Here is a 13,176-nt window from a genome sequence, read left to right as displayed (position 1 = left end):
AAAGGTATGGTTTTGGAAATGAACATGATTCTTCTTTTGCTACTAGGAGAGTTGCTTAGACTTCCAAGGCAAATAGAATTTATCCTCTACTCTTAGTCCTCCCACAGTAAGCATAGCATAGGGCTGAGGAAAGCGACAAATGTCTTTCACCTCATATACCTTTTCAGTATCTGCAATACCAAAATAAGAGCAAAGTTCTATGATAATCTTTCACTGAGCTATATTTTTCCAATATTCATTTTCTCTCCCTTCCCTCTTCCCTCTCTTTCTTCTTCATTCCTCAATTCTTTTTCTCCACAACTTATGTGGACACCTGGTTCAGAATTCTAGGGAAAGATTGGATAGCACTCATGAGAATCCCACTGTTAAACAACAAAACAACCCTGATATCCAGGACTACAGAAAATGGGACTCATGCCACAAGATTGTACCCCTTCCTCCCAAAACAGTTAGTATTTAAGTTCTAAAACTGTGATTCCCACAATTTTCAGGATACTCTATGTACATTATCCATAGATTTTTAAGTATCCAAGTAATAAATTTTCACACAAGTAAAATATTCACTTTCTTTGGAAAACTCATCCATTCAAAGACCTTCTCTTTAAAAAATAAAAATATAAATCACAATCCTTTTGTTTTGGGAGTAATATAAAAAAGATATTTTACTGTATAAGTACAGTAGAGGTGTACAAGTAAAAGTGCTTGAGAGAGAGAGGTGTGGCCAAGAGGCCAGATTAGGAAGACCACGAGGTCACCTCCTTCCTTGGGCACACCAAAATTACAACTATTTACAGAGCGACTATCCAGGAAATCAGAAAAGATTTTCTGCAACTAAAGACATAAAGAAGGAACCACTATGAGACAGGCAGGAGGGGCAGAGATGTGGTATAATCAAGACCCACACCCTTGGGTAGGTGACCCACAAACAAGAGGATAATTACAATTGCAGAGGTTCTCTGCAAGGAGCAAGGGGTCTAACTCCCACGTCAGGATCCTAGACTGGAGGTCCTGCCCCAGAACATTTGGCTTTGAAGGGCAGCAGGGCCCTTAAAGACTGGTACCTGGAAACTATAAGACATTGATGAAAGAAATTGAAGATGACACAAATGGAAAGATACACTGTGCTTATGGACTGAAAGAATCAATATTGTTAAAATGACTATATTACCCAAGGCAATCTACAGATTCAGTGCAATCTCTATCAAAACAACAATGGCATTTTTCACAGAACTAGGACAAATAATTCTGAAATTTTTATAGAAACACAAAAGACCCTGAATAGCCAACACAAACTTGAGAAAGAAGAATCTGGAGCTATCGCACACCCTGATTTCAAAATTACAGGGAATTCCCTGAGGTTTGGTGGTTAGAACGTTGCACTTTCACTGCCAAGGCCATGGGTTCAATCCCTGGGCAGGGAACTAAGATCCCACAAGTCGTGCAGTGTGGCCAAAAAAAACCCCCAAAACCCAAACAAACAAAAAAACAAAAGCTATGGTAATCAAAACAGTATGGTACTGGCACAAAACTGGCATGTAGATCAATGGAACAGAATAGAGAGACCAGAAATCAACCCACACTTATATCGTCAATTAATCTACAACAAAGAAGGCAAGAGTATACAATGGGGAAAGACAGTCTCTTCAATAAATGGTGTTGGGAAAACTAGACAGTTACATGCAAAAGAATCAAGCTGAATTACTTTCTCACACCATGTACAAAAATAAAATTAAAATGGATTAAAGACTTAAATTTAAGACCTGAATCCAATTAAACTCCTAGAAGAAAACATTGGCAGTAGGCTCTTTGACATCTGCCTTAGTGATGTATTTTTGGATATGTCTCCTTAGGCAAGGGAAACAAAAGCAAAAATAAACAAATGGAACAGCATCAAACTAAAAAGCTTTGGCACAGCAAAGGAAACTATCAACAAAACAAAAAGACAGCCTAATGAATGGGGAAAGATAGTTATAAATGATATATCTGCTAAAGGGTTAATATCCAAAATGAAGAAGACATACAAACCAACATCAAAAAAACAACCTGATTAAAAAATGGACAGAGGACCTGAACAGACTTTTTTCCCGGAGAAGAGGTACAGATGGCCTACAGATACATGAAAGATGCTCAACGTCACACTAATCATCAGGGAAATGCAAATCAAAACCACAATGAGGGCTTCCCTGGTGGCGCAGTGGTTGAGAGTCTGCCTGCCGATGCAGGGGACACGGGTTCGCGCCCCGGTTCGGGAAGATCCCACATGCCGCGGATCGGCTGGGCCCATGAGCCATGGCTGCTGAGCCTGCGCGTCCGGAGCCTGTGCTCCGCAACGGGAGAGGCCACAACAGTGAGAGGCCCGCGTAAAAAAATAAAAATAAAAAAAATAAAAAAAAAACCACAATGAGATATCACCTCATACCTGTCAGAATGGCTATCATCAAAAAGACAACAAATAATAAGTGCTGGCAAAGATATGGAGAAAAGGGAACCCTTGTGCACTGTTGGTGGTATTGTAAATTGATGCAGCCACTATGGAAAACAGTATGGATATTCCTCAAAAAATTAAAAGTAGAACTGCCATATGACCCAGAGAACAAATGGGTGGTTGCCAGAAGGGTTTGAGGTGTGGGTGAAACAGGTGAAGTGAATTAAAAGGCACAAACCTCCAGTTATATAATAAATAAGTCACAGGGATGTAATATGCAGCATAAAGAATATGGTCAATCATATTGTGATAAGTTTGTAGGGGGATAGATTGTTACTAGACTCATCACGGTGATTATTTCCTAATACATGAAAATGTCAAATCATTATGTAGTACATTTGAAACTAACATAATATTGTACATCAACTATATTTCAATTAAAAATGCTTGGGAGAAGGAAACACTTTTCTTAGAAACTTTAGAATTCTAAGTTGGACATTAAAACTGGAATTACCACTACCAACTTAATTTCCAAAACATTCAGATTGTCACTAAAGCACCCCTTCATTTGACTGAATTTAAAATTGAATTCTAGCTGAGCTCTGACTTAACAACTTTTAGTATTACACCATAGTGAAAAATACATCTAGTTGTGATGAAGACTGAATTTTGTGTGGAATGAACAACTAGATAGAGCTATCATGATCTAAGGGAGATGTTATATGAAGGGATTCCATGGGGATAGAATGACCTTGTATTATCATTTCAGTGTACTGCATCACTCCAGCTTGAGCATGCTCCCTCTGGGTGGCACTTACATTGTCTTGGGTTTCGCAGTAAACCTCTGAGCACTTTTGAACTTTGGTCATAGAATGTTTCCAGCAAAGCCAATGTCCTCTGCCGATCCAAAAACCCCACCTAAGCAGAAAGTTGGCAATTAGTTGTTACAGGAGATTTGAAATTTTTATGTAGATGGAATATTGAAGATTTTATCATTACCACCAGCACCGTAATCATGTAAGTAAAAGCTGCAGAGTCAAAATCAGGAAAGTTATATCTTGCCTTTAAGCTTATACTCTACTTCCCCTTTCTGTAACACTTAGTAGCTGCATAAATACTTGTTGTTACTTACTTAATTGCTAAAACCAATATATAATGTTCAGTTCTTATCTAATCTGACCTGAGTATGACATTCGGAACAATTAATTGCTTCTAGTTGTTCTTTTTTTGCATTGTTTTTATTTCAAGAAAAATTTCAATTAGAGAAAAATATAGAAAATGATAAAACTAACACTTGTGTTCCCAACACCCAGAAATTATGTTTGTTAACATTTTATGTATGTACTTTAAATACTGATATAATACACGTTCCCTTGCTTTTATTTACTCAACACTGAGATATGATTCATGTATTTAAGGAAATATATTTTATTTCTTTAATTGATGCATGGTATTCTACAATATGAAAACATCCTAATTTTTAAAAACACCCCTCTATGGATCAGCATTTAGATTATTTCCAGTATTTTGATACCAAAATAATGTTGCAGCGGATATCCTTATATACATCTCTTTGTATACATATGTAAACATTTCCTTAGGGTAAATGAACAAAAGTGTAATTAACGGATTGTGTATAATGTGCATTTTCAACTTTAGTAGTTATTGCCAAATAGCTCTACAAAACACCTATACCAATTTACATTCTCACCAGCACTGAATGAGGATATAATTTCTCCATATCCATGCCAATATTTGATATTGTTAGAGTTTATAATCTGATGGATAAAAAATGGTATCTAATTATTTTAATTTGCATTTCCCTGATTATTAGTGAGATTAAATATATTACATTTTCATATGTTTATTATGTACTTGGGTTTCCTGATCAATGAATGGCTTTTTTTTTTAAGATTTTTTTGATGTGGACCATTTTTAAAGTCTTTATTGATTTTGTTACAATCTTGCTTCTGTTTTATGTTTTGTTTTTTTGGCCACGAGGCATATGGGATCTTAGCTCCCTGACCAGTGATTGAACCCGTACCTCCTGCATTGGAAGGGGAAGTCTTAACCACTGGACGGCCAGGGAAGTCCCCCAGTGAACGGCTTTTTCTTGTCCTTTCCCATTTTTTCAGTTGGCATGAGTAGTCTGTTTCTTATTAACTTATAAATTTTTGATAGTGATCATTCTGTTATCTATATAGCAAATAGTCTTTCTCAGTTTATCAGTGTCAGTTAATCTCTTATTTACTTAACTTTTGGTGAGTTTAGCCATATCAATGTTCTAAATTTTGAAGTAGTCAAATGCATCAATCATTTCCTCTATGGTTTGTGCTTACTTGCTGTATTCTTTAGGAAGTATTACCTATACTGAGGTCAAAAGGCATGCTCTATATCTGCTTCTAAAATTTTAAAAATTTTGTTTTCCATATCTAGGTCTCTGATCAGATGGAACTTATTTTTCCTCATTAAGGAGACTGAAATCTAATTTTATTTTTTTTCCAATATGGAAGCCAATCATCCCAATATCATTTATTGATTAGTCCCTTCCCACTAGTTTACATCCATGTTATACACTAAATTCCCACATTCTCATGGGTCTGATGCCAGGTTCAATATTCTGTTAATATAACTTTATTTTTATAAATCAGGAAAATTCTCCCCAACTTGTTCTTCTTTTTAGAATTGTTTTTGCTATATTTGGACCTTCATTTTTCCATACAAGTTTTAAAAACTAAAGCTTTGAAAAATAACATAAAGAAAAGTACACAAATAATAAGCGCATGGTTTTATGAATTATCACAGTATAAACATACACATGAGCTGTTTCTCAAAGGAGAATAGTTAACTTTAGTAGAAGGCATGGTTTTGCTCCAAAACTTGAGGGATCTACATTGTGATTCTACTATTGCAACTTGCGATAGCTTTCTAATTTGCTCTGTTCATTTCAAGTACTGTAGGGTCTTCTAGGTGATAAGGCACAAGATAAAGAAGAGGCTTTGTAATGCAGCCTAGAAAGCCTACAAGACCTTTTCTTGCTCTGGGACCCCCTTTGCCAGCTGATGGCTCAGTTAACACAAAAGAGCAGCACAGATTGATACAAATGTGGTAAAGGTTGTTCCTAAAATGTAAAAAGGTCCAATAAGCATTATGCTTCTTTCTTAGTGGTAGGTGGCACAGGATATGGCAATTTGCCCCGTATTTGAAACAGATATCCTGTCATGCTTCCACCTACTGGAAGCTAAAAATTTTACCAACGTAGAAAACACTGAATTTTTATGGTTTTTATCTTCCACACTCTGACACACATGGAACTTACCAAGGCATCTAATGCTTCTTCCAGCTCATCCAATCCAATCACCACAATGGAAACCATCAAGGTGGTGAACTGTATGATGTTCTATGATATGTCAACACAATCAATGTCTCTGCATACTAAATTATGATAGAAAGAAAAAGAGCTGCCTTAGCCCTATGCCAAGGCAGTGAAAGGATACTGCTGTTCCTAATAGGTGAAATCAAGCTTCTTTTGTTGGTCCTTGCAAACTGCTCTAGAGAAAATAGTAGTTGCCAGATCAGTTGTTGTGAATGATGGATCTGTGTCAATTTGGTCCAAAAAAGGTTCCACATCTTGAATAGCAGCTGCAAATGGTGTTAGTGTAATCTACAAATATTCTTCAAGATCTACCTACCTTCTGCATAGGCAAAACAGAAGAACTAGATAAGAATGCTATTTTCTGAATCCTTCATATCACTAATATATTTTCATATCTAATCTTTGTGGAATTGTTTTTTTTTAATTTGTTTTTGTTATCCGTTTATTTTTTACCATTTTGGCAGGCAGAGAAAGTTCACCATGATAGCCTTCAGCCCCTAATTTGTGAGAACTCTGCTAGTTGCTATACATGTCTATTCCAGTTGTACATTCAAGAACCAGAAATAAATATAGCTAGGTCCCGCAGATTAACTGGGTCTATGATATAACCTTGGACCAAAACAGCATTTATCACCTGACATGCATAAGCCTAACTTTAACCAATGGTCCACTGGGGCACTTTGGGATACCAGGGATTAGTGTTAACTTGGAGTCTGGTAATCTCTGAAAGTCTGGTGGGATATTTCCTTTTTTCCAATGCATATTCACCCTAGTAAAGGGCTACATACCCTTTGAGGAAGGCTTGAAGTAAGATCTAGACTATATGCTCATAGCAGAATTCTTCCTCAAGAAGGCCAGCCTCCACTTCAACCAAAGCCTTCTGGGTGTATCAACTGCTTGTCTACGAACTGGATAAGAAGCCAAAACTCTCCATTGTGGTGTCTCATCTCATGTTTCTGGCCCCACAGTTAGAGCTTTTCGGTAAATAGTTCTAGTAATAATTTAGTAGATATCCTACCTATGTAATTCCTAAGAAAATCATGATCACTACAGAAAATCTATGAGTCAAAACATTCATATGGCCACTTTAATTTCTGCTGTTCATTGTGGTAATTCCAATCATACGTTCAGGAACTAGGTAAAAAACCACAGTATGAGTCATAGACAAATAAGGCCTATTATAATATGGCCTTTAACCTTGGGCATTAAGTCAAAATACCATTTATCTATGATATTAACTTTGACCAGTAGACTCTAACTCTGGTAGTTAAATGCCACTTGTCTTCTAGGAATCCCATCAGTTCATTGAAACCAGAAAGCCCACTTCAATGCCACTATCTCCTACCATCATTCCCAACCTACAGAGGACAGCTACCTCTGTAGGGATGTTAGTGCTCCCGTCATTAATGGATTTCTCAGGGATTGTCACCTGGGCACTCTTGGGGAATAGGATGAAGGTAAATATGGGTAGGCTACCTATTAGAAATCAACTTTGTCAATTTTACAAGCCTTTGGATTTATTCCTTTATAGCATGCCATGAAGGCTCTAGCATCTCAATCTCATTGAATGCAGGCTGTATTTGAGTCAAGGTTATAGTTAATCTACCAAGAAAACTGTTAAAACCATTTCCAAGATACTAAAAATATTACTGCTTAGCAAATCTTCTAAGTATAATGATATTGATAAATCTGGGCTAATCCAAAGTTATATCCATCCTCCTAAGTCTAAAAGGTTTATAATCAGGAATTCTCTGCCGGCCCAGTGGTTAGGACTTTACCTTCCACTGCAGGGGGCATGGGACCTTCCACTGCAGGGGGCATGGGTGTGATCCCTGGTTGGGAACTAAGATCTCACATGCCACGTGACGTGGCCAAAAAAAAATTGTTATAATCAATTCCCACACATGTTCCCCAAGTTTCTGCTGCTATGAATTAGCAAAAACTTGCTATTCTCCTGGAATACTAACAATCACCTTTCTCTACAGATTTGACTAGTCCTCTTGGGGCATGCTGAGATCTGACTTTTGGGTCTAAAGGCAATGGATGATACACAGGTGGGCCTTAAGGAAAATAGCTAATTGCCCCAAGTGATGTTATAGGTTCTGTAAGGAAAGAAAAGCTTATATCCTCAAAAAAAGGAGAGAAGGGATTGCTTTTGCTGCCAAGGGAGTCTTTAGGGAGGTTTGTGGCACAAGTCTCAGCTTCCATCCAAATGTAAACATTCCAAGTCTCAGGATCTCTCTATTTTCCAAGCAATGTGCTGACTTTCACATGAGAGACTTATGAATTTGGCTTATGTTTTCATTCTGTCCCATTAAATTTGAGGGCTGATTTTTTAAAATCTATATCTGCTCTGAAGCTACAAGAAATAGAGATTCCTTTAGAGTCATCATGGACATTTTCTGGTTTTGTGACTGCAACTTGAGCTGAGCATTTAAAGCCCTGAGCTTGTCTTTTACTTTCTATAATCTCTCCAATACAGTGAGATGAAGCTCAACCACCGACAGCCCTTGTAGTCAGCACTATTACAATTATGATAAAATGCAGCAGCCACTTGGTGTCTTAAAGCCCAAGGCACTTCATCCCAAGCAACCATAAGTGGTCGTTTAAAATTTTTTTCATTGAGGAATAATAAATATGCAATAAAGGGTATACATCTTAAATGTTCAGCAGAATAAATGTTTACCTATCTATATACTGTGTAAACATTACTCAGATAAAGATATAGAACATTTTTATCATCACTAGAAGGCTCCTTCATGGTTTCTGTTAGTCAATAATTCTCCCAAAGGTAGTTATTATTCTGATATTTATCACTATAGATTAGTTTATCTGTTATTGAATTTCATATAATTGGAGTTATATATGACATTTTGTGTCTTTTTTTGTTCATTTTATCTGTGAATGTTATTCATGTTTCATTTGACTGTAATTCTTTTTTCATTGCTACACAATATTCTACTGTATGAATACATATATGAAATTTTATTTAATCATTTTATTGTTTATGTACATTTTATTGTTTTTAGTTTTTGACTATTATGAACATTTTTTGGATTTTTTGGTCAATTTCAATGAAACATAATTTACATCCAGTAAAATGCATCAATTTAAAGTGTACAGGGCTTCCCTGGTGGTGCAGTGGTTGAGAGTCCGCCTGCCAATGCAGGGGACACGGGTTCATGCCCCGGTCTGGGGAGATCCCACATGCCGCGGAGCGGCTGGGCCCGTGAGCCATGGCTGCTGAGCCTGCGCGTCCAGAGCCTGTGCTCCGCAATGGGAGAGGCCACAACAGTGAGAGGCCCGTGTATCGCAAAAATAAAATAAAATAAAATAAAAATAAAGTATACAGTTCAGGGACTTCCCTGGCAGTCCAGTGGTTAAGACTTCGCCTTCCAATGCAGGGGATGCAGGTTGGATCCCTGGTCGGGGAGCAAGGTCCCACATGCCTTGAGGTCAAAAAACCAAACTATAGACCAGAAGCAATAATGTAACAAATTCAATAAAGACTTTTAAAACGGTCCACGTCAAAAACAATCTTTAAAAACAGTGTACAGTTTAATGAGTTTTGATAGTGTATACACCCAAGTAACTACCACCACAATGAAGAGAAAGAACATTTTCATGAAACTGAAAGTTCTCTCATGCCACTTTGCAATCAGTCCCCTCTACTCATGGCCCCAGAAAACTACCAATCTGCTTTCTACTGTTGTAGACTAGTTTTCTGTGTTTTAGATTTTCATATAATGAAATCATGTAGTGTGTTCTCTTCTGTGACTGCCTTCTTTCACTTAGCATAATTTTTTTTTTTTTTTTGCGGTACGAGGGCCTCTCACTGTTGTGGCCCCTCCCGTTGCGGAGCACAGACTCTGGACGCGCAGGCTCAGCGGCCATGGCTCACGGGCCCAGCCGCTCCGCGGCATGTGGGATCTTCCCGGATCGGGGCACGAACCCGCGTCCTCTGCATCGGCAGGCGGACTCTCAACCACTGCGCCACCAAGGAAGTCCCATAATATTTTAAAAATTCCTCAACGTTATAATATATATCAGTAGTTATTCTCTTTCATTGATGAGTAGTAATTCCACTGTGTGGCTATACTACCGTGTGTTTATCCACAAGTTATGGACCTCTGGGTTGTTTCCAGTTTCGAGCTGTTACGAATGAGGCTGTTAAGAACATTAAATATGTCTTTGGGTATACATATGTTCAGGTTTCTCTCATTCCATTTTATTTCTCCTAGGTAAATATCTCGGAGTGGAATTGCTGGTTGATGGGTCATATGGTAAGTATATGTTTAACTTTTTAAGAAACCACCAAACTGGGAATTCCCTGGATGTCCAATGGTTAGGACTTCCAGTGCTTTCACTGCCGAGGGCACGGGTTCAATCCCTCGTCGGGGAACTAAAATCCTGCAAGCTGTGTGGTGTGGACAAAAAAAAAGAAAGAAAGAAAGAAACCACCAAACTGTTTTCCAAAGTGGTTGTTCCATTTCTATCAGCAATGTATGAGAATGCTGGTTGCTCTACATCTTTACCAACACTTGGTATTGTCAGGCTTTTTAATTTTAGTTACTCTAGTGGGTGTAATTTTTATCTCATAGTGGTTTTAATTTGCATTTCTCTATGACTATTGACACTGAACATATCTGCATGTGCTTACTGGACATACATATATCTTCTTTCCTGAAAGTTAAAAATAAAATCCATGGCATTTTGATTAGATTGTTTCATTAAGTTGTAGGAGTCCTCTATGCACTCTGGACACACAACTTTTGTCATTAAATCTATTGTAAATATTTTATCCCAGTCTATAGCTGTCTTTTCATTTCCTCAATAGTGTCTTTCAGAGAACAGAATTTTAAATTTGGTGAAGTCCATTTTATCAAATATTCCTTTAAGGTTCATGTTTTCTTCTGGAAGTTTGTGATTTTAAACATTTAGGTCTAAAGGCAATTTCAAGCTTATTTTTATGTTTGGTGTGAGGCAAAGCTTGGAGTACAACTTGCCCCCCCCCCACCCCAAAGTCGGTAGCCAGTTTTTCCAGCACCATGTGTTGAAAAGATTATCCTAGGAACCTCTGTTGAAAATCAACCGACCACGTACATGTGGTTACATTTCTTGCTATTTGGTTCCACTGATCTATTTGTCTGTTCTCACGCAAATACCATGCTGTTTTGATTTCTGTAGATATATACTAAATCCTTAAATCAGCTAGTGTAAATTTTCCAACTTTGTTCTTTTTCAAAATTATTTTGGCTATTCTGCATCCTTTGAAATTCATGAACATTTTAAAATTAGCCTTGTCAATTTCTATAAATAAGCTTACTAGGATTTGGATTGGAATTGTGCTGAATTTATAGATCAATTTGGGAACTGACTAAACACAGTGAGTCTTTTGATTCATGAGTATGGTCTCTGAGAGAAATGAGGACTGGTCTCTTCAATGAATTAGGTTTTTTATTTCTCTCAGTAATGTTCGGTAGTTTTCAGTCTATGGGTATTGTATATACTTTGTTCAATTTATCTGTATTTCATGTGTGTGATTTAGGCATTTAAAATTTTCATTTTCCAATTGCTCATTGCTAGTATATAGACATACAATTGATCTGTATGTATTGACCTTACGTCCTGAAGCCTTACTAAATTCACGTATATGTTCTAGTGAATTCAATTTTTATATCCCTTAGGATTTTCTACATAGAAGATCATGTAATGTTGAATTAAGAGGATTTCTTTTTCTTTTCATGCCTATTTCACTGGCTAGTACCTCCACTACAATGTTAAATAAAAGGGGTGAGGATGGACATCCTTGCCTTGTCCCTGATATAAGGAAGAAATCATTAATTTTTTCACCATTAAGTATAACTGTAGGCTTTCCATGGATGCTCCTTAACATTTTGAAAAAAATTCTATTTCTAGTTTGCTGAGAGGTTTTTTAAAAAAATCATGAATGTGTGTTGAATTTGGTCAGATGGCCATATAGTTTTTCTTTTTTTAGTTTCTTAATATGGTTAATTGCCTTGATTGAATTTTGAATATTAAACCAATCTTACATCCCTGGATTACACTCCACTTGATCTTAATATATTACTTGTTTCATATATTGCTGAACTAATTTGCTAAAATTAACTTAAAGATATTTGTATCTTGCTCTTGGAAGATAATAGCCTACAGGTTTTTTTTTTTTCCTTGAGATAGTTTTGTCTGGCTTTTATATCAGAATAATCATGGTCACATAAAATGAGTTGGAAAATGTTCTCGCTTCTATTTTCTGGAAGACTTTGTGTGGGTCTGGAATTATTTCTTCCTTAAATGTTTGCTAGGACTCAGCAGTAAAGCCTCTTGGCCTGGAGTTTTGTTTGTGGAAAGGTTTTTAATGACATTAATTTCTTTATACATATGAGAGTATCTAGGTTTTCTATTTCTTTTCGAGATAGACTTGGTAATTTGTGTCTGTCAGAGAATTTGTCCACTCAATCTAAGTGGCAAATTTATTGGCATAAAGTTGTTCATAATGTTCCCTCATTGTCTTTTTATTTTATTAAAAAATTTTTTTTTTCTTTTAATATTTTTGGGCCATGCCACACGGCATGAGGGGTCTTAGTTCTCTGACCAGGGATTGAATCCATAACTCCTGCAGTGGAAGGGCGGAGTCTTCTTATTTATTTTCTTCCTTCCTTCCTTCCTTCCTTCCTCCCTCCCTCCCTCCCTTCCTTCCTTTTTTTGTTGGCTGCGTCTGGTCTTAGTTGAGGCACGCGGGATCTTTCTTTGCTGCATGCGGTCTTCTCTCTAGTTGTGGCGCAGGCTCTTCTAATTGTGGCGTGCAGGTTTTCTCTCCCTAGTTGTGGTGCATTGACTCCACAGCGCGTGGGATCTGTGGTTTGCAGCACGTGGGCTCTCTAGTTGAGGCACGCAGGCTCAGTAGTTGTGGCACAGGCTTAGTTGCCCCGTGGCATGTGGGATCCCAGTTCCCCGAATACCAGGGATTGAACCCGCATCCCCGGCATTGGAAGGCGGATTCTTTACCATTGGACCACCAGGGAAGTCCTGGAAGGGCAGAGTCTTAACCACTGGACTGCCAGGAAAGTCCCCCCCGCCCCATTGTCTTTCCGTTGCGGAGCACAGGCTCTGGACGCGCAGGCTCAACAGCCATGGCTCACGGGCCCAGCCGCTCCGCGGCATGTGGGATTTTCCTGGACCGGGGCACGAACCCGTGTCCCCTGCATCGGCAGGCGGACTCTCAACCACTGCGCCACCAGGGAAGCCCCCGCCCACTTTTTGACTGGGTTGTTGTTTTTTTTGATATTGAGCTGCATGAACTGTTTGGAGATTAATTCTTTGTCCGTTGCTTCGTTTGCAAATATTTTCCCACATT

At 37.9% G+C, this 13,176-nt stretch overlaps 1 protein-coding gene across 1 annotated transcript in view; it reads right to left on the bottom strand.

The window, feature by feature from the left end:
* EFCAB5 (EF-hand calcium binding domain 5) overlaps positions 1–13,176 on the bottom strand; it is a 114,639-nt gene that overhangs the window by 37,389 nt on the left and 64,074 nt on the right. The window contains exon 10 of the mRNA XM_060290160.1: positions 3,244–3,343. Within this exon, the coding sequence (XP_060146143.1) occupies positions 3,244–3,343 (100 nt within the window). The remainder of the gene's footprint in view (positions 1–3,243; positions 3,344–13,176) is intronic.

Source organism: Globicephala melas, chromosome 20 (assembly GCF_963455315.2).
Source record: "Globicephala melas chromosome 20, mGloMel1.2, whole genome shotgun sequence".
Taxonomy (NCBI): domain Eukaryota; kingdom Metazoa; phylum Chordata; class Mammalia; order Artiodactyla; family Delphinidae; genus Globicephala; species Globicephala melas.
Note: the sequence above shows the minus strand (reverse complement) of the source record. Positions and strands in the feature narration are given on the sequence as shown.